Source organism: Rhea pennata, chromosome 2 (genome assembly GCF_028389875.1).
Source record: "Rhea pennata isolate bPtePen1 chromosome 2, bPtePen1.pri, whole genome shotgun sequence".
NCBI lineage: Eukaryota > Metazoa > Chordata > Aves > Rheiformes > Rheidae > Rhea > Rhea pennata.
The window spans coordinates 129,202,525-129,221,432 of record NC_084664.1 but is presented as its reverse complement, the minus strand read 5'-3'; the positions used below and the strand labels follow the sequence as shown (position 1 = coordinate 129,221,432).

Sequence of the window (18,908 nt, the reverse complement as noted above, 5' to 3'; positions counted from 1 at the left end):
AATAAAAATCCACCACCTATATGTCAGATGTCTGTAAAACTGCTAAAGAAACAGCTGCCTACTTAAATAGTTGTTAGGTGTCAAAACTAAGACATTATGTCTACAGCCTTACAGGACAGACTAAATATCTTTTTTAAAAAAATGCTTGTCCTAGACACATACTTAGGGCATTAACAGTAGCAATAAAGAGTCCAATCAGAGAAATGAATATTCATCCTGTGGTCACACTTGGGAGAACATCACAACTGCAGATCATTGTAATGAAGAAGCCATTACAGAAACATTTAAAGTTTTCATCCTCAGAAAAGCTTTTTGCAGGGGGATATCTTCTGAAGTCCTACAGGGAAAAACAAGTTTACTGCAAAGAAAAAATATCACTATTATACATGTATAACTTACCTGTTACAGGATCAGATTTGTCTGGCTTCCTTTCAAGTTAATACACATTAATTTCATTTTTTTTATAGGTAAAAGCAACATAGTGAAGAGTAGGAGCACATTCTATGCCTTTGCAGAGAGCTACATTTGAAGACTAGTTAGGGGACCAAACCAACCTTTGGTCTGATCAAGAGCTGCCTTGATAGGTGTTCAAGTAGTATTTGCTATTGCACACATCTTCACCAGGCAAAAAGGTTTACTACACAGGGACACAATATTATGTAGTGAGACATGACACTTGAGTTGCAAGCTTCCTTAAAAGTCCTTTTTAGTTAAGAATGCAAATGCTTATTTTTTTGAAATCAATTCAAACAACATGCTATGATGCATCCCCATGTAAATCAAACAAAGACTGCAAGTTAGGAGCTCTTTAATTACAGAAAAATAGGTCTTTAATTTCATCTCAGATGTCATTTAAGACAAGCACTTTCAAGTATGATAGTTAATGAAAAACAAATGCATACAGTATGGAAGTTAAGAGCTCTCAGTGAAGTCACCATAAATTAGAAAGTTGTAGCTGAACAAAGCTTCCTATCCAGTTGAACTTCAGCAGCAGCCATCATTGCACGCAGTTAAGTTTCTTTAAAAGGTTTGGTTTAAAATAAGAGTTCATGTATATGTCTGGAGGGAAAGGCACTTAGTATTGCAGTTTCCAGAACATGATTTGTCTGTCTTCCCCTCCTGTAATAACACTGTTGCATTGCTCACTCATCCACATGGACATTACAGCACCTGGGGGAAAACAGATTGAAATACACATATAGTACTTAGCAGGATGATGAAACAGATTTTTAAACCATTTAGGATCCTCTCATCATTAGTTAGGATTACACTGACACATATATGCTATGCATGTATACCATATAGTAGGCTGGTAGGTGATCTTATCCACAGCAATACTCTCATGCCACATTTCCTCAGTTTCTTTGGGAACCAGAGGCAGAATGTTTCTCCAGAGAGTTAGCCTCTGCCATTTGGACCTTTTCCCCATTAAAACTGTACTAGCATCTTGCTTCTAGCAAATGGCTAGAAGCCCATTTCAGCTACAGAACGATCTCTGTGTAGGTCAAGTCCAAGAGTACAAGCTTACAGCACAGAAGTTTGAAATAGCTGTTCATGAAAGCAACTGTATGAGCCTTGAGATAGTGTAACTCATTCAGACCTTTTGGCTGTTAATGCACTGAAGACCAGGCACATGCATCTAAGACTTTTTTAAATCCCTACTCCTAACAATTTCATTGGTGAAATGTACTTTGTTGTTAGATTCACTCCTTGGACAGACCTGATATCAAAATGTATGACATGGTCTGTATTGCACTTTTTTAGGGCTGCGAGTTAAAATGTTGATTTTTGGGATGCTATACAAATTTGACTATCTTGTTACTCTTCCACCCTCAATCCATCCCACATCATCTGCTTTTGATTACCAGTCTTGTAAAAGGCAAGATTCCTCCACTATTATTAAATTTCCTAGGAAACTCCAGTGGACCTACTTTTAGTTCCAGCATTCCAGATAACATAAATATCAGGAACCATTTACTGATCAACTGGTTCCCAAATCTGTCAAAGCCAACACATTTAGATAAGAGGAATCTCACGTTTGAGAACAAGAATAATTCAGGCGTACCTGTATGTCCTTTGATTCTTTCAATGACTTTTCCTCCAAGAAGGTCCCAAATCAGTAACTCACCAGACTGACTTCCTGATAAGATGGTATTTCCATCCCATTTAAAGCACCTGCAAAGTAACTCCAGTCAGTTCACTTCAATCTTTTGTATAATGAGAGCTAGACACTTCTGAATTGAACAAGCCAAAAAGAATTAATATGGGACATGTAAAACTGAAGGAAACTCCTACTTTTAACACAGTCCCCCTGGAAAGGCTATTCCCAGACTATTTTAAAGGGTCATGGCCCAAAGTTGCTGCTGACTGCACTGGACACAGCTTTTTACTCTGCCAGGGGGATGAAATACATCCCCATTACACAAGGTGATCCACTCAACTGTACTTTTCTATGCGTCCTCAAAGGCTTTCATGAACTATCACTTTCCATCTGTCACCTCATGCTTCAAGAACAGTCACTTGACATGGAAAGGGACAACTTCTTGGCATGCTTTTGCAAAACATACTGATGGAATCAGCAAGATGTGCAAAGTAGCAGGAATCCATGTATGGCTGCTCTATTTTTCCTCCAGTAACTGAGTAACCATTCTAGGAGCTTACCTGCTGAACTATATAGGACTGCATGTATTAAGATACAAAAAGTGTTGATTGCTGTTTAATTATAACAGCCAACCTTTTCTTAGTTTATCCAAACAAAAAGGAAGCATTGCTAAATAAAGATTATTACCAGAGATGATTCAAGTAAGAACTGTCTCCTCATTAGAAATTTCATAGCTTAGAGCTTGTTAACTTTAGCTCTCATATTTTTTTTTGTGGAAGTTAAAGTCTGAAAAAACAAGTTATTTGCTTAGATAATTGTTTGGATCCACACTTGGAAACCTTGACCATAGTGCAAAACATTCTAGTATGTTAGCTTTTGCACTTTGATCCATTGACTTAAGTGACATACTTCTTGGAAGTCTTTAGCATTACTGCCCTTCCCATTCTCTAAAAAGAGATTTCATGAAACTGCTGTGGCCAACCATCAAGCCATTTCCAGAACTAAGCTGGGCCATGCAACTTCACACTCCTTATTTTCTCAACATTACCTCTGTGGCTCATCAGCTGTTACAGAAGAAATAAGCATTCCAGTCTGAACATCTATTACTTTAAAACAGTTGTCCTCTCCTGCACTGAGTAGATGTCTGCTATCTGTACAAAAAAAAAAAATGCAGTTGTCATTACCAAAGTAATCTGCAATATAGCATGTTGGATGTGATTTTGCCCGACATATTTAATTTATTATCAAGTATCTATAAATAAGTCTTCAAGAAAGCAATGCTAAACGTAAGTCTAGAGTCTAGTACAGCCTTTTGTACCATAACAAATTAGTGGAGAGCTGTGTCAAAACCAACATATTTGACCATTTTCATTATATTAATAATTAATAAGTTAGGAGTATACTAACTGAAAGTGGCAGTAAGATTCCCTTCACAATTTCCTACAGTTTGTATTAGATACAGAAATCCTACATACCAGGACTAAAAGCAGCATCGAACACAGTCCCAGAATGACATGGCAACTGGTGTAACACTGTTGCTGTTGTAACATCCCAAATACTAATGGTACCTTCTTTGGTTCCAGATGCTAGTATAGTATTTGCAGCATTTAGGTCGATTGTATTTACCTAGGAAGTTAAACATCTCGTTATTCTCCTACTCTTTTGCTATTCTTCTTTCATGTGAGTCATCTTAAGATAGGTTTTAAACATGCACAAAGCAAGCCCATCATCCATAAGACTCCCATTTTATTTACAAAAGGCTTTTGCATTTATTTCTGCATCATTCATTAATGAAACACAACCCTTAAACTACCTAAAAAATCCTCTTGATATTTTAATATTTATTTACAGAACTGGAGATATAAACTGATTTTTCAGACTATTTTTAATACTCAAACTAAGAATTTAAGAGTAAAGAAGAATTTTATCTTTAAAAGTTAAAAAAAAATAGGCATCATTTGTTTCTGATTCTCTGGTCCAATTCTTAAATGCTATCAGCTATTTTCAATATTTGACCATTAAATTAAAAATTTTAAAGTTTTAAAATATAATTCTAAATACTCCTATAGAGTAACATTAGATGTTACAAGTGTGCAGTTATGGGTTTAGGTTTAAGTGTAATTAGCTGCACAGAATGTGTTTATATATTTACAGTTGAACTTGCTGATTCTTTTTAGCATAGTAAACCACTCCAATTAACCGTTTTCATCTGCTTGCCTACGGCTGAAATACTTTATGAAGCCAGAGAAATGGAAATGCTTCAACACTAGTCTGTTTTCTGGAAGTGGGGGAGGAAACATGCACATATGCGTGCACACACGCAGACTAACAGGAACTTTGTACAAGCTGAGAAAGACAAATTAAAAACCTCCCTGTTTAACACTACTGCTTCAGTCCAAGAATGGACATTTAAACCAAGGAAGCAGAGGATACTGGAGTTAGTTTTCACTATACCTTCAGCCTCTTCTTTCCTCTTCTAGTTCCAACATTCTCATATCCTGACTTGACTTTAATTTTAATGAGCAATTAAAAACTAGATTTTGAGATTTTATATCTGTATCTGCATACTTACACTAACATCATGTTCTAACTCTGCAAATAGTTCAAAGTGGTGTTTTTTATTGCTCAGGGTCTCTCCAGGAACACAATGCCACACCTACAATACAAACATTTACATTTGCTCAGCATGTATCCGGATAATTCTTTGGTAAGTTCCTGAATTCCCACATTACAAGAAAGTCTGCTTGTGTAAATATGTGTAAGTTTATACAGCACAACACAGCAATAATGAATGATATCTGAGCTCATTTAGCCTAAGCAGAGCAACACATTAACCATGACTACACTGATACTAGATGGATTATAGAAGCCTACCTGAACAAGTATATACCACTGCACTGAATGCATACTTACCAAAAGCCATACACAAAAGGTTTCTGGCTCTTCTTTCCTGCCTTTCCATCTCTTTTGCTTAAGAAGTTCCTAGTCTGCCTAACTGAACAGCATAAGCTACAAAACTATTAAACTTGAACTTTAAACAGTTTGCCCAAAGAAAGCATATTTGGAGTAAGTTAGAGTGAATGAAATTTCTTTAAATAGCACTTCAGCTTTGGAAAAGAGTTGATATAAAGCTAACGAAGATTATATTTATTGAAATACTAGCTTATTTGCTTCTAATACAGCAGGTACATCCACTTCAAAATATTTGTCTGGCTGAATATTGAAGTGCTGGTTATTGAAGTAGCTGACGTACAAACCTTCACAGTGGAATCCCAAGACGCAGAATATAAGCGCTCATCACGCCAACAGACCTTACTGACTGCATCATCATGTCCCATTAAGATGTCTTGCTGTCTTCCAAATGCAACCGAATAAAAATATCTAACAAGAGCATTATAAAAGTATTACTTCTTCAGAAAACTTAAACAGTTCACTCTAAATTAAAATAACTCTACTTCTACAATTTCTAAACAGGAATATATTACTATAGTCACTGCTTATAAACAGTGAACTTCTGTCCCATTATCTAAAACCTTAACATAATTACCAAGCCACTCAATGTAATTCAGTAAAGTCAGTAGGATGTAAATACGCACATATGATTGTCCCATGAAGAACATATAACAGTGGTATCTCCTGGTAAGATTAAACAAGATGACAAAGCCTGTAAGAAAAAGGAAAAGAAAGTAGGGTTCAATTTCTAACCCCAAATCAACTAAAAGTACATTAACATGCTTTTGGAGAACAAGAAGAATTTAATCTTTTACACTAACATACTGGTGTCATACAAACATTACTTAAGAAAAACCTGATAGGTTGGATACTGAACATGCTGTAAAGCAAAAATATTAAATCCTTAGAAGTACAAAGTTAACACTGATGTTCAGAAATGCATGCAGAACTATGATGGATCTCCTGTTTAAAAAAAAACTGGTAGAAAAGGATATGGTGTGTTATTCCTCACTCAGAAGAAACTGGTCACTTCTCTATCTTGCCAGTTATTGTCAATTCTAGGGTAAACAGCTAACTAAGTTTCCTCTGATGTTTGTGCTCCATAACAGCTCAGCTCTTTTAAACGAATGTAATTAGATAATTTCCATCCTCCTCAAGAAGAAGTATTATTTACAGATAACTGCACCGTTACATTACCATCACTGGAGGCATCAAGGGAAAAATCAGCCCAATGCTTCTACTGGTATCATTACTGCTTATGTTTTAAGTCTGTTTAAAAAAAATAGTAAGCAGTTGGAGAATAAAGAGACTAGTGCTTCCAGCATTGCTGGAACAGATCAACACTAAAACTAGAAAAAGCAGAAGCATACAAGGCTTATGAGTAAGAAAGACTTTTGGCTTAGGGTTCAGAGACAAGGTTCCTTCTTTACAGGGTCAGGAAGTGAAATTCCTAACTTTGCCTTGGCTAAAGCATTAGGATTGCTGTATCTACATTCACCTACTAGCATGTGTGCCATGGCCTGCCTAGAGTCTTGTTCCTGCAACTTACTTGGGAACATGCTATGGCAGCCTATGGCTTCTAGCTGGGCAACATCTGCCATTTCCCTTTCCTGGAGATGAGGGCAGAGAGAGAGGCTGATGAATCCTAGGATATTGCCTCCATAAAAGTGTCAGAACAAGACAGTTCTGGTCCTTTAACACACAGGTTCAGACACAGAAAATAAAATATAGAATACCTTTCCAAGTTCTAGTTTAGAAGCAGAAGAAAAATGTTGTTCCAAAGTTGCTTGGTCTTTCCCTACTGATTGACTTGCAGCCTTCAAAAACTTGGGACCAGCAGGGCAGTGCTGGGGCTGAGCACCTGAGGGGTATTTCAGTTTTGTAATACTGGGCCTAATGACTGTTCAAGGTTGTTTAGGAAGGCCCCTCTGCACATTTCAGACCATTTTTGTCTACTATAGGACATTCCCTGGATAACAGGGCAATTCAGAATAGAGCTAGCACAGAAGTAAAAATGCAGCCACTTAATGATCCCTTTCTGTATCCACAGAAAGGGCTCTATCTCACTAGTGGCATGACAGTCTCAATTCACTCTGGTAAATTATTCACACAGAAAACTAAATAGGCAAGAGAAGAAAAAAGAGGCATCAATGCATGCTAAGAGCCTGCTTATGTGGGTAGCATTCAGAAGACTCCTAATGATCTCATTTTTATTTTGACAGTGACTTACCATGTTTGAAAAGGACACACTTCTCTGGAGTGTTTTTGATTCTCTGGAAAACATCTTCAAAGTTGAATCTAAGAATAATGGACAAAATAAACAAAAGATAAAGGATTGTTTTACATTATAGAAGCTAGTAACTTTGCTCCAGTTTAAGTATTCAAATATCTAACTATAATAACCAGGAAAGGGTTTCTCATAATCCTCGTGAAACTCTTAAAACTTGCAAGTCAGACCTGGAACTAGTCTGCCTTACATCAGCTACACATGGACTCCCAGGCCCACTAAATTCAAAAAATTAACTCTGGTATCAAAAGGGAGAAACTGCCACCTTCCCAGCTATAGATTTAGATGGTACTGAAATCCTCAATTCAGAGCGATCTAAAATAAATAAGTACACACACTAAAAAACTAAATTTACTCACAGGACACAGGAACCAACTAAGTTAAACACACAGAACAGGTGACTTGCAAAGCTGATAATCCAAGAGTCAGGCAGAAGGAGCCTTTATATGCGAATATGGAAAACTGTCTCTCCCAAACAGTAAGAAGGAACTGAGTATGAAGCAAAGATAAGCCTTGCATTTGGTAGAAGACTAAGGCCACCCCTTTCACAGGTATGCAAAAAAAGAGACCTGAATCATTCTTCAAAAATCCCATTTAAGACTGCCTTAATTTTGCTCTCAGTGAAGATACTCAGGGATTCAATCTCAACTACTTTTGTAAGCGTTATGTTTTTTTTTTTCCACAAAACATTATTAGGCATCATAACCTTTTACTGAAGCATTTGCACTGCAGGATCTAGTAAATGCTTCTGCAATAATACTCACCTTGGGATGTAGTGAAAACAGAAGACCCATTGCAAGTCACTGCTATTCCAGTTATTGCCCTGTTTAACATAAGTAAGCTTATAGGTGATTTTATAAGGTTTGAAATTTAACAACCATAATGTAAATTGACAATTTATGATAGACTAAATTTGTTATTTGACCTCTGTGAGAGTTAGACATTCAAGAGATTAAGAGCACTATATAGCAGCTTGTTATACGCATGGAGACAAAAAATACGTCTTGGCACAGTATGTGAAATACGAATACAAGCTCCCCGTATCATTCTGCCAGAATTTCATTCTCATCAGAAAGGACATCAAAGGATAAATAAAATCACGTGCAATCTTCCCAGTTTGGGATAAACCGCAGGAAGAGTCAGAAATCTGCCTCCAAGCAGATACTGAATATCACAAAAGTCAAGCAGAAGAGATCTCCAAATTCTGATTCGAGTTTGGCACTGTCAGTCTTTATACTCCAAGAATGTACTCATCAACAAGCTTAGAGCAGGAGGTGAGTCATTAGGAACTATAAAGCACTATGTATGGCTGAAACATTACCCAAAACTACTACTACCTCTGTTTTATTCTGCTTTGGACAAAACAAAACGAAACGAGATGAAATCCAAGTCTCCCCATGTGATCAGGATTTCCCTAACCCTACCAACCAGGTAACAGGGGCCCTTTCTCACCACAAATATTGCCTTTTCTGGACTAGAGGAAGAGAATGTCTCCTCTCTAGATTAGCTTACAGACACCAAGAAGGCACTTGCACCCAAGGTAGCAAGAGATCCTACAACTACCCCAGCCAACAGGACAAGGGACAGGGTCAAAAGGGGAACCTGCTCTCTAAGAAGGGGCTGCTGTTGTCCATTACTATGTATTTTTTAAAGTTCTCCTGGAAATGCCTCTGCTGGTTCAAGACACCCTGGGAATCCATCAGAACAGTAGTTGAGCATGTGGATTCCCAGAAAACCTATAGCTGGAGACTGACAAACTGCTCATACAGGAAAAGCTCTAGGTATGCAGAAGTTGAACTTTAAGTGTCTTAAGTTTTCAAATGAAAAAGAATGGGGGAGGGGGAAGTTATGTGATTCCTGAAGTTTAAGAATATGTCTGTATCTATCTCTGTATCTTTGTTCAGCCGCTGCTACAACAGTTCTAGAGAACAGTAATCAGTATCTGCTTTAGGTACTCAAATGTTAATGAACTAGCTCTAGACCTGTATAAGAACTAAAACTAAGCAGATAAATACCTCTTCTGGACTGATAATCCCTCAAACTCATTTTGGATAACCACATCAACCAAGCAGTCTCACAAAAAAAAAAAAAAAAAAAAAAAAAAGTACTTACCATTCAGACTGGCAAGCAAATTTCCCCCCCACCATGCATATCTCCCTCCCCAATCCTCACCAAATTAAATGGAACAATTTTTACTGTTAACAATACACCACAAAAGAAAAAAAAAATAATACTTACTCTTTGTGAATTTTATATTGCTCATGTAATTTTAGTTTGGCAATATTGTTCCAAGCAAGTGTTATGCTTTCTTCTGTTAAGTCTTCAAATGATTCTTCATTTGCAGAAACTACAATAAAATGCCACAATAAAGTTTCATCAGAAATAGAAAATGAAAAGATTAATTTCAAATAATGAGATCGTGGATGTTGCAGGTATGAGTCTAAAAGTTCAGAAATAGTCATGCAGAACTTCAGGAAAAGACTCCTTTCAGGCTCTTGGTTACTATATTTAGTCATCTTATTATTGTCTTTTTTCCAAATCTCTTACTGAATACATAGGCTTACACAATCAAAAACATGATTTTTCCCTGGAAACTAGGGTTTTTAAACTGAACACTTCACAGAACACACTTCCAAAATGGAAAAATACTTTTCTGCAGGGACACTTTCTTTCTATTCCCTAGAGATGTCAAAAGCTTTCTGAATAGAGAAGTAACAGGAAAGCCACCTACTGCTAACAGCACATGCTTTTATTAGTATATTTTATTAGTCTATTATCTTGTTAAGACTGTCACAACTTTGTTTCACTACAGTATTTTAAAGTTTAAGAGATATGGAGGAAATGAAATTAACTGAGCCAATTATATTTCAACTGCTATAAAAATGTAAATCTCAACAGAAACTGCTGATCTGTAAATTAACGACTTAATGGGCAGTGTACGACTACTACAGTGTACTAATGTATTAACATTCTTAACATTAAATACAACTTTCAAAGCCAGACATACCATTTGGGTGCTACAGGCTGGCATGCTAAATAGCGCCCACCTTCACTTCTCTACTTGAAAGTCAAATGCTATCAAAAGGTAAGTGAATTGAGGACAGTCAGCTGGGAGTAAGGGAGAAATCATCTTTCCATATGATACCTGCACTGAAGCTTCAGTTCAGTTTAGAGTAAGTTACTATTCATATGATAAGGACCACAGCATCTTCATTTGAGAAAAAAAGAAAAAGTCAACACAAGAACTGTCATACATATCTAAAAGGGCATTTAACATCTGCTTCTTGTTTTAGAAGCAGCTATTCAATCAACACTGTCCCTACACTACAAATTGAAAGTAAAGTGACTTCTTAGATTTTAATTCAGAAGTCACAGAAAAGAAAAAAGCATTCATATCCAGATGCTTAAATTATTTTCTTAGGGTTCATTTAGACTAGGCCAATTGACAGGCCTAAAGACATCTCTGTTCAAAAACTGAAAAAAGTTTTAAAAAAAAAGTTTAAAATTTTTTGGAGTAGTTGCAGAGAAAGGCATTCAAGCTGCTGTCACATCAGCTTGACTCTGAAGTGGCAAGAAATGCCAGGGAAAGATGCCCTCCCACAACTTCAAAAATAGAGGCTGAACAACCCCAGTGAAGACTGTTGGAGCAGTCTTATAAGGAAAAAATGCAATTTTTCCCCCCCAAATTTAAAACTAGCCTTGCCAGTTTTTTCTTTAACAGTTGGTTCATGCATTTAATTTGAACTGGCTTATATGGAAAGTGGCCAAGAGAGTTACATAATGAGATCTCATGGGAAAAAGACACAGAACTTCTCAAAACACCGTATCAGTTGTATTATCTGTTTACTTGTTATACATTTACCTGGAGATTCAACTATGGAAACATTGTGACTAGATGCTCCAGACAAGCTTTTAAACAATTTAGGTAGTATCCTTTGGGGATGAGGAATTGTGAACAGCTGTTTTGGTGTCTGTCCAAACTCCAAGATTTGGGTCAGCAGAGCTACTTTTTCATTGGGGTCCATAATACTTAAAGGGGAGAGGGGCAAGCAGGATAAGAAAAAAAAAAAACAAACAAACAAAAACCACATTTAATCATTTAATTAAACAATATTTTCCTGAAAGTATAGGTCTGCATATGCAATTACTAGAGCACTACAGTGCCATTGAAAATAAACTGATTTGTCACAGATGTGACAGGGGTTCATATGACAGCTCCATAATTTTATGTACAGTGACAGTATGCTCTTCAATTAAAAAATAATAATGAAACAATTTCACTGAAATCAGACTGAAGAAGTGCTCAAGTAACAGTCTTTCAAAGTGTTAAAACTGACAACCTGATACTGGTTGATAGCATATCATTGCATATAAAATGCAACATTTACACAATTCGTATTGTGGAACTTGGAGAAATACTGACAAATTTAGCTGACTACTTTAACCAAAATATTCTGATTTGTTTTTAATTACCTGTCCAAATCCACTCCTCCTTCGTAAGTTAATGGGTGAAACACTGGAAAAAAAAATAAATAAATTCATTTGTACAAAGGTTTACACACCTACTGTAAACATGCTGTATTTTTACTCAACTAGGTTATGCTTAAGCAGCTAAGTCCTTTCAGCAGGCAAGATAATTTGAGATCTTGTGTTTTAATTGGACTTCTTACTTGAAGGAAAGTTCATGATTTCTAAAAGACCTAGTGAAAGCTTTGGAATAAGTCAGTCCTTATAAGCCACTCATAAAAGAAACAAGCCACTCATAAAGGATGAATAGCTTATTTAAGCCTTATTATACATAAAGTATAGTTGCATAATCAGATCTCTGTCAGGCTTTATCAAAAGACAGATTGATACTGTGTGTGTGAGTGTCAAATCTCAGTGTCTTATTCTCTGGACAGGTAACAAAAGGTAGAGAAAGTGTTCATAAAGATCTATCCAGTCACTTTTTCATTTTATTTAATTAAAAAGATCCCTTCTGCCCCTCTCCTCTATTCAGATGCAGGCCATTACGCTAAAAAAAAAAAAAAAAAAAAAAAAAAAAAAAAAATTCAGTACATTTCAGTACAAGAAACCTAATGGGCTTAAGTATTCTCACTTCACAAAATAAAATATAGACACCATAATTCAATGCCAACTTGCCTTATAAGTCTCTGCCACATTCTGACTGACACTTACAACAGCCAATCATATTGTAACCAATTCCTGCACACCTAGAATATAGCCAATCATAACTTAGAAGACATGTGAGGGAGCATTAAAGAAAGCATCATGCTATCACACCTTAAAAATTTAAATTAATGACTACCAAAATAAAGAGTTGCTTATTCCCTCACTCCCAGCTGTTTAAAGTAGTGTGTTTTTTTAAAAAGCTTATTCTGTCTTGCTAAACATAAGCTTTGCTTTCCAATCACTATCTTACATCATTTGTTGCTTATAGCCTTTAAAAGGATCAGGACCTTCTAGAACAAATAAAATGCCTTCACCCTTTAGATCTGATCTGCTAACCTTTCTTTAGAAAGGGGACAATTCCTCATAAGAGAGTAAAGATATTGAAGCTAAGTATCAGACTACTGAATAAATTCAACATTGCTATTTTCATTAGGTCAAGAGAAATACAACACATTGAAATAGCAATCACAGGGTGACATCCTCTTTTGTAAGCATTTACAACAGCTACATACATGCTCAGAGCTAGACTACAATGAAACTTGTCATACGTAGGATAAAAAGAAGCTTCAGCACAGAGCAGACCCAGCCATCTGCATACTTTGTCCTCCATTCTCAATCTTAAGAAGTGGTAGCCTATTATATTCCTTGCTCATTCTCTCAGGAGAAAAAAAAATTGAAATTCTTACACTGCAATTATAGTGTAGAGGCGTGAAATGCATACATACATGGAGACTCCTGCAAACTCCTACAGACTCTTACAGACTCTCATTTGTAATTAGGAAACTCCTGCTTCAATGTTATATTGTTACACTGAGCCGTGTGAATGAACAGTGACAATGCTGAGGAAAGAAGTTGTACTTTAAAGCATGTATTTACCATTGTGAGCTGCAATTGCTTCGCTTCCTTTCTGCTTGTAACCAAATATTATGTCGATCCATTCATGGAGATGTTCTGATACATACTGACTTTCTAAAGCCTCTCGGCTCTTCTGAAGAAAGTCATCAGGACCTGGCAAGAGAAAAGAAAAAGATATTCCCTTTTCAGTACTGGCATCCATCTCTCTTTCTACTCAAAACGAATGAACAAAAATGTCACACCACACCCGAGAGCCTTCGATTTCTTATGAAAGTAAAATGCAACTATTAATGATGTCAATGTTTAAGAGTTAAAAATTCTTTAAAAGAAAACAGAATGAGCATTCTGAGGAAAGAGAAGAATCATCTAGGAACGCAACAGTGAGGATAGTCAAGCTATTTGTATAAAGAAATGCTGTCACCTGATGCCCACGGGGGAAGCTCTACATCTTCAACAGTTTTTCCACCCTGTCTTTTTCCCAAGTCCAATTTCAAACTGTTCACTAGAAAACTAGAATCATTTTCATAAAATTCTGGAATCAGCTGAAAAGAGGGGGAAAAAAAATGAGATTAGGTTGGCTTTGATCGTTTTAAGTACCATACAGTCAGTAAAAAGTGAAAGGGATGAATGTTCACACTAGCCAACTTTATGGCCTAATCTAACTTCTCCAGGCTTTCTCCCTTGTCAGCAAAGAGGGGTATTGGAAACTTCCTCTCATTACCCTTACAACTACTACTGGACTTCTTGAATACTAACACGACAATTCAGTGAGGTAAATTCAGTGTCTATAGTTGAATAGCATGAATACTTCTAAAAATGTAAGATATGATAAATGAATCCACAATACCTAAACTCATCTGAACTGTGATTGCATAGCTACTTTCTCATTTTTAAGGATCGAGTAAAACTCAAGCCAGAACTATAGAACAATACTTATACAAATAAGTAGAACTGTGACAAAAGCCTCACAGGTTAAGTCAGTTGTTTAAGACCACCATAGTTACCTACTCCTAATTCCACCACTAAGAACTTCATTATAGTATTAAAAACACACACACAATAAACTCCTTTATCAAAAAGAATGATAATAGCACCACTATAAGACAGTTAATCCTTCTCAATGTGTTCTAGAAGTACCTGAAAGATGAAGATAGAAATCCTGTATCTTTACCTCTCTAGATGTATTGTTATAATGTAGCCAAATCCTAAAGAGATTCCAGGATGTGAACTTGATACATAAAATTGACATTTTCCCCCTTAATCTATTCTGGTAATTCCCATTTATTCCAATAACACATTCACAATGACATTCCTGTTAAACAAAAAGATGGAAAGCAAAGATAGACAAGAAATCATGCAATTACAGAGAAGGAAGAAATGCAAAACCATGTAAATTTCATAAAATTCAGCCAATGGAAATAAAGAAAAAACATCCACAGGAGACATCTGAAAAGAGAAAGCTCAGCACGGACACCAAGAATTACTTGAATCATGTTCTGGTCATTTACCTCTTTGAAATCTGTTGCACCATCCAAACAGTTTTTCCATGTTTCTGCAAGACTGGATAACACATAGCAGTCACACATTAGTTAAAAATTATTTTAAGACTTTACACCTCCTCGACGCATATTTCAAAACAAAAACTTTAATAAGGGAAAGAACAATCTAGTTATAGGCAAAATATAAACAAACCTGTTGAACATTCTGTCGGCATGATCAAATTTTCCATTCTGCAGACAGAGCATGTACTCTGGTGCTAGGAAGAAATATATAAAAAAACCCCATCAGCTTGCATAAACCTTATGCACTCCTGGAGATAGCCATCTGTTCAGATAGCATGCAACAAGTATCTTACCAACTCTAACAAGATAAAACAAAACATAACCCGGAGATGAATAGTGGCTCCCATACATGAATTTAGGGTCAGGCATTTCCCCATAACGTGTCTAAAACAACAAAAAACAAAAACTGAAGTAAGAGCTCTTGCTTTCCTTCAATATTAAACACACATACAGTCTTCTAAGACAGACACAGATTAGGACTAAATCTTTTTTGTTAGATAAAACACATCAGAGATACTAATAATCATGCAGCTTAATCAGATCAGTAAACCAATAAAGCAAAACTGTTGTATTTTCCAGAATTATCAGTTCTATAAGCACACAAAGCTAGGGATGGGGGCAGGGAAGGATGGGAGAAAGGCGGACACAGTCGAAGTTTCAGAGTTTCTCCAACACACACACACCCCTCCCACACATATGACTGCAATGATCAACATCAGGCTAACGGGAAGAAAGACTTCCTTTTTTGTCTTTTCCTAAGTTTATGTAAAAACATACGCAACCCTTTTAACTCTCCATGACTGAACTCAATATTGAGATTCCTACCTGTCTTAAGCACCTATATATTATCAAAGTTATCACATTTAAAATAAAATGTGTGTTACTGATGTAAATATGAGGCAGCTAGCAAACTGAAGAAACAGTCACATCTTAGATATTACCTTTTTAATAACAGCAAATGAAGATTTCTATCAGTCATGTCTACAACCTTAAGAACCTATGGTTTTAAAGTATTTAATCTTTTTTTGCCAATAAAATGCAGTTAGTCTGGCAATATTTTCTCTTCCAACGCTTCATTAAGAACTAGTGATGGTTTCCAAATGTGGAATGAAGTTATATTCTGCAAATGATTTTGGAATAATTAGCTTACTATTTGCAGACATCAATTTTCTACAAAGAATTAAAAGCAAAGAAGTGAAGATCTAACTCGGCAATCATGTATTAGACCAATTATGAAAAGAAATCCTACCTATTCCGAGAACTGGAAAAAGTCTGTGAACCATTATCTGTATGTGGAAATTTCAAGTGGCTGCTCTGATCACCACATTTCCTCCCTTTGAAATGCTTTCCCTCAAATTCAGCATTTTTCTTAAATTAGTAGAAATCTTAAGTCTTTCCACTTACTTTATTTAATTCATAATTTATCTTATTTAATTCATATACCTATTCTACTTTATGCATTTATATCCACCGGTCTTAAAGGCTTACACTTCAAAATATCTCCATTATAGCTCAATTTGGACATACACATGCAGTTACAATAGTTAAATGCTTTTAAGATTTGATTTTAAAAATAACAAGAAAAAATTGTAGGACCATAAAAATAAAAGAAAATTAAGATGGATGAAGCAGATTCAAATAAGATTTTAAGTTAGCACTGACAAAATCAGGATGAAAATAAGAGCCATAATTTTATAGGTAAGCTTCTATTCTGATAAGGTTTAGAGTTTGTTTTAGACATCTGCATAATTCCCAAAGGTTGCTCAACAGAGCTCCTTTTATTGCCAATATACATAAGGTCCATAATAAGCAACATACAAAATCCAACCCATACATACCAATAATCTATCCAGTCTTTCCTTATTCAGGGCACCAATCGGCTTACTAAGGTCACGGAATGTTTCAGGCTTTGTCAGATCTAAAAAACCAAACAAAACACCCACACAGCACAGAAATCCCACACAGCAAAGAAAAGTTAGACTATGCACTGCTTCTACTAGATAGAGTTTTTTCTCTAGTCATAAAAAAAGAAAAAAAAAAGAAAAAAAAATTTATTCTAAATGGTTACTCATATCCTTCCTTCTTCACAGATATACTGTCAAACCTCTTGCTTCAGAGTCAGCAACAGCTGTCAAGTATACACACGGCAACTAACAGCTCCTACTCAGTATGAATCCTGCCAGCTAAGGCACTAGCACGTGGTATTGTCTTCTTTCTACTCATTTATTTTGTCATGCTACAATTAAGTCTCAAACAGCCATATTGGAGTGCTTGAGTAGGTGCTGATAAACACATTGAGATTCCCCTATTTTCATTCTCCTCCTTGTTGAGGGGCATATCACTGAAAGAACAAGCTTTCAACGCAAACTGCACAGAGACCCTTTATCAAGGGGCCTACTGGCACAAACCTTGCCATTTAGCCTCTTTGTTTCAACTTGCAATTTTAGAAACTGTAAAAGCTACCTCAGGCTAGAACACCTGAATTCTACACATTCATCTAGCTTGTTCCACAAAAGCTGATTCTTTTTGATTTATTAAAATTTATTAGAACCTTTTGAATTTATTTGAGCCACAGAAAATCTTTGAATGCCCCACACCACTGATTTTCAAAGTGTCTAAATAGATGTTAAATACTCTTAAGTATTTCACTTTTCAAACACACACAAGAAAGTGTGTGTGTGTGTCTGTGTGTGTATTTATATTCTACCTACTAAAATCCAGAGCAAGGCTAAGTGCACAACATCCAGTTCACTAACTCCAAGTGCATGCTGATGTAGGGGCACGCAGTAAACCGACCTTTAACTCAATGTTTCAGGCTGCAGACGATGCATTAACATATCTTTTGTACACACGTACCTAGTACTGAACTGGAGTAGTCTGCTATGATCCAGGGAAATACAGGATACTGGGAGAGATCATTGCAGCTCCTATCAGCCAGATTATTGAGATGAAGGAGATACTGGTAGTTCGAAATATGCCCTCGCTGCCATTGTAACATATAACTTTCAGCTGTATGCTCTGTAACATGATTTTCTAAAACAAAACAAAACATTAAATGTTTTGGGGTCCCGCTCAAATTACAGTGCAACTAACACTATGAGAGGCACTATAAAATAATTAAAAGCACAGCTGTTTAAAAGAAAAGGTTAAAATTAAGTGGTAGCTTTATGCTTAATGGCTGATATACTTTATACATTTTAGAAGACCTATTTTATACAGCACATTCAACAGTAAAATCACACAGAGGTGTTGAAACTGAACATGAAAGTAATAGATGGGAAAAAAACATTGAACTTTTATTAAAAAAAAAAAATTGAGACCACAAACCATGAACCTTTCTTGACAATCAGGCAAAACAACCTTTAAGATTTCAAAGTTCTAGAAGCAATTCTGCTAAGAGGCAAGAAAACAGTTAAGTGTATCTTCCTACCAGACAAGTAAGGATGCCCGCTGACAACTGCTTGTGAAAGAGAGCCATGCATAAATGTAAGTGCGGTAGAATTTCAGAACCACTAAAACAGACTAGGAGACAAAATCTGTCCATCACACAAGAAAGGAAGAATTGTGCATGAAGATTTTCTGTCTGAAGCATGATGCAAACAGTCAAGAGATTCAAAATTGCACTATTCTAAAATCTATAGTTACAATATGCAAATAAACTGGTGGAGCATAAACTGATGTGAGCATATTTTATGCTATTTCTCCATCTTAAAATGAAATTAAAGATGTTTGTCTTCTTAATCTGTCATATTTATCATAATAAACCTGCAACCTATGAGTCATTTGTGTTGTTTTTCTTTAAGTCATTTAAAGCAATGATCCAGTAATCCCCTTGCCAAATGCTTGAAACAGGAGAACTGAAGGAGTACAACCATGTCAAGGTGACAGGAGCCCCTCTAGTCTACCTCCTCATCAAATAATCACTGTGAAACTGCATTCTCAGTGCACAAAGTATTATACAGCATGCTTAATGCATGGG

At 36.0% G+C, this 18,908-nt stretch overlaps 1 protein-coding gene across 3 annotated transcripts in view; it reads right to left on the bottom strand.

The window, feature by feature from the left end:
* The window catches only part of NSMAF (neutral sphingomyelinase activation associated factor), a 40,346-nt gene continuing 21,438 nt past the window's right edge, over positions 1–18,908 (bottom strand). For 2 of the 3 annotated variants that reach the window (XM_062570340.1, XM_062570341.1), the window contains 19 exons: positions 17,786–17,962; positions 16,768–16,847; positions 15,223–15,313; positions 15,060–15,123; positions 14,876–14,927; positions 13,789–13,909; positions 13,389–13,520; positions 11,814–11,856; positions 11,203–11,369; positions 9,579–9,687; positions 8,105–8,163; positions 7,284–7,351; positions 5,698–5,765; positions 5,359–5,482; positions 4,674–4,757; positions 3,577–3,727; positions 3,150–3,252; positions 2,066–2,175; positions 1–1,170 (listed from right to left, as the gene is read on the bottom strand). In XM_062570340.1, the coding sequence (XP_062426324.1) occupies positions 1,076–1,170; positions 2,066–2,175; positions 3,150–3,252; positions 3,577–3,727; positions 4,674–4,757; positions 5,359–5,482; positions 5,698–5,765; positions 7,284–7,351; positions 8,105–8,163; positions 9,579–9,687; positions 11,203–11,369; positions 11,814–11,856; positions 13,389–13,520; positions 13,789–13,909; positions 14,876–14,927; positions 15,060–15,123; positions 15,223–15,313; positions 16,768–16,847; positions 17,786–17,962 (1,898 nt within the window). In that variant the 3' untranslated portion in view covers positions 1–1,075. Of the gene's footprint in view, positions 1,171–2,065; positions 2,176–3,149; positions 3,253–3,576; positions 3,728–4,673; positions 4,758–5,358; positions 5,483–5,697; positions 5,766–7,283; positions 7,352–8,104; positions 8,164–9,578; positions 9,688–11,202; positions 11,370–11,813; positions 11,857–13,388; positions 13,521–13,788; positions 13,910–14,538; positions 14,629–14,875; positions 14,928–15,059; positions 15,124–15,222; positions 15,314–16,767; positions 16,848–17,785; positions 17,963–18,908 lie in introns of those variants that run through there. The other variant, XM_062570343.1, reaches the window with a different exon arrangement.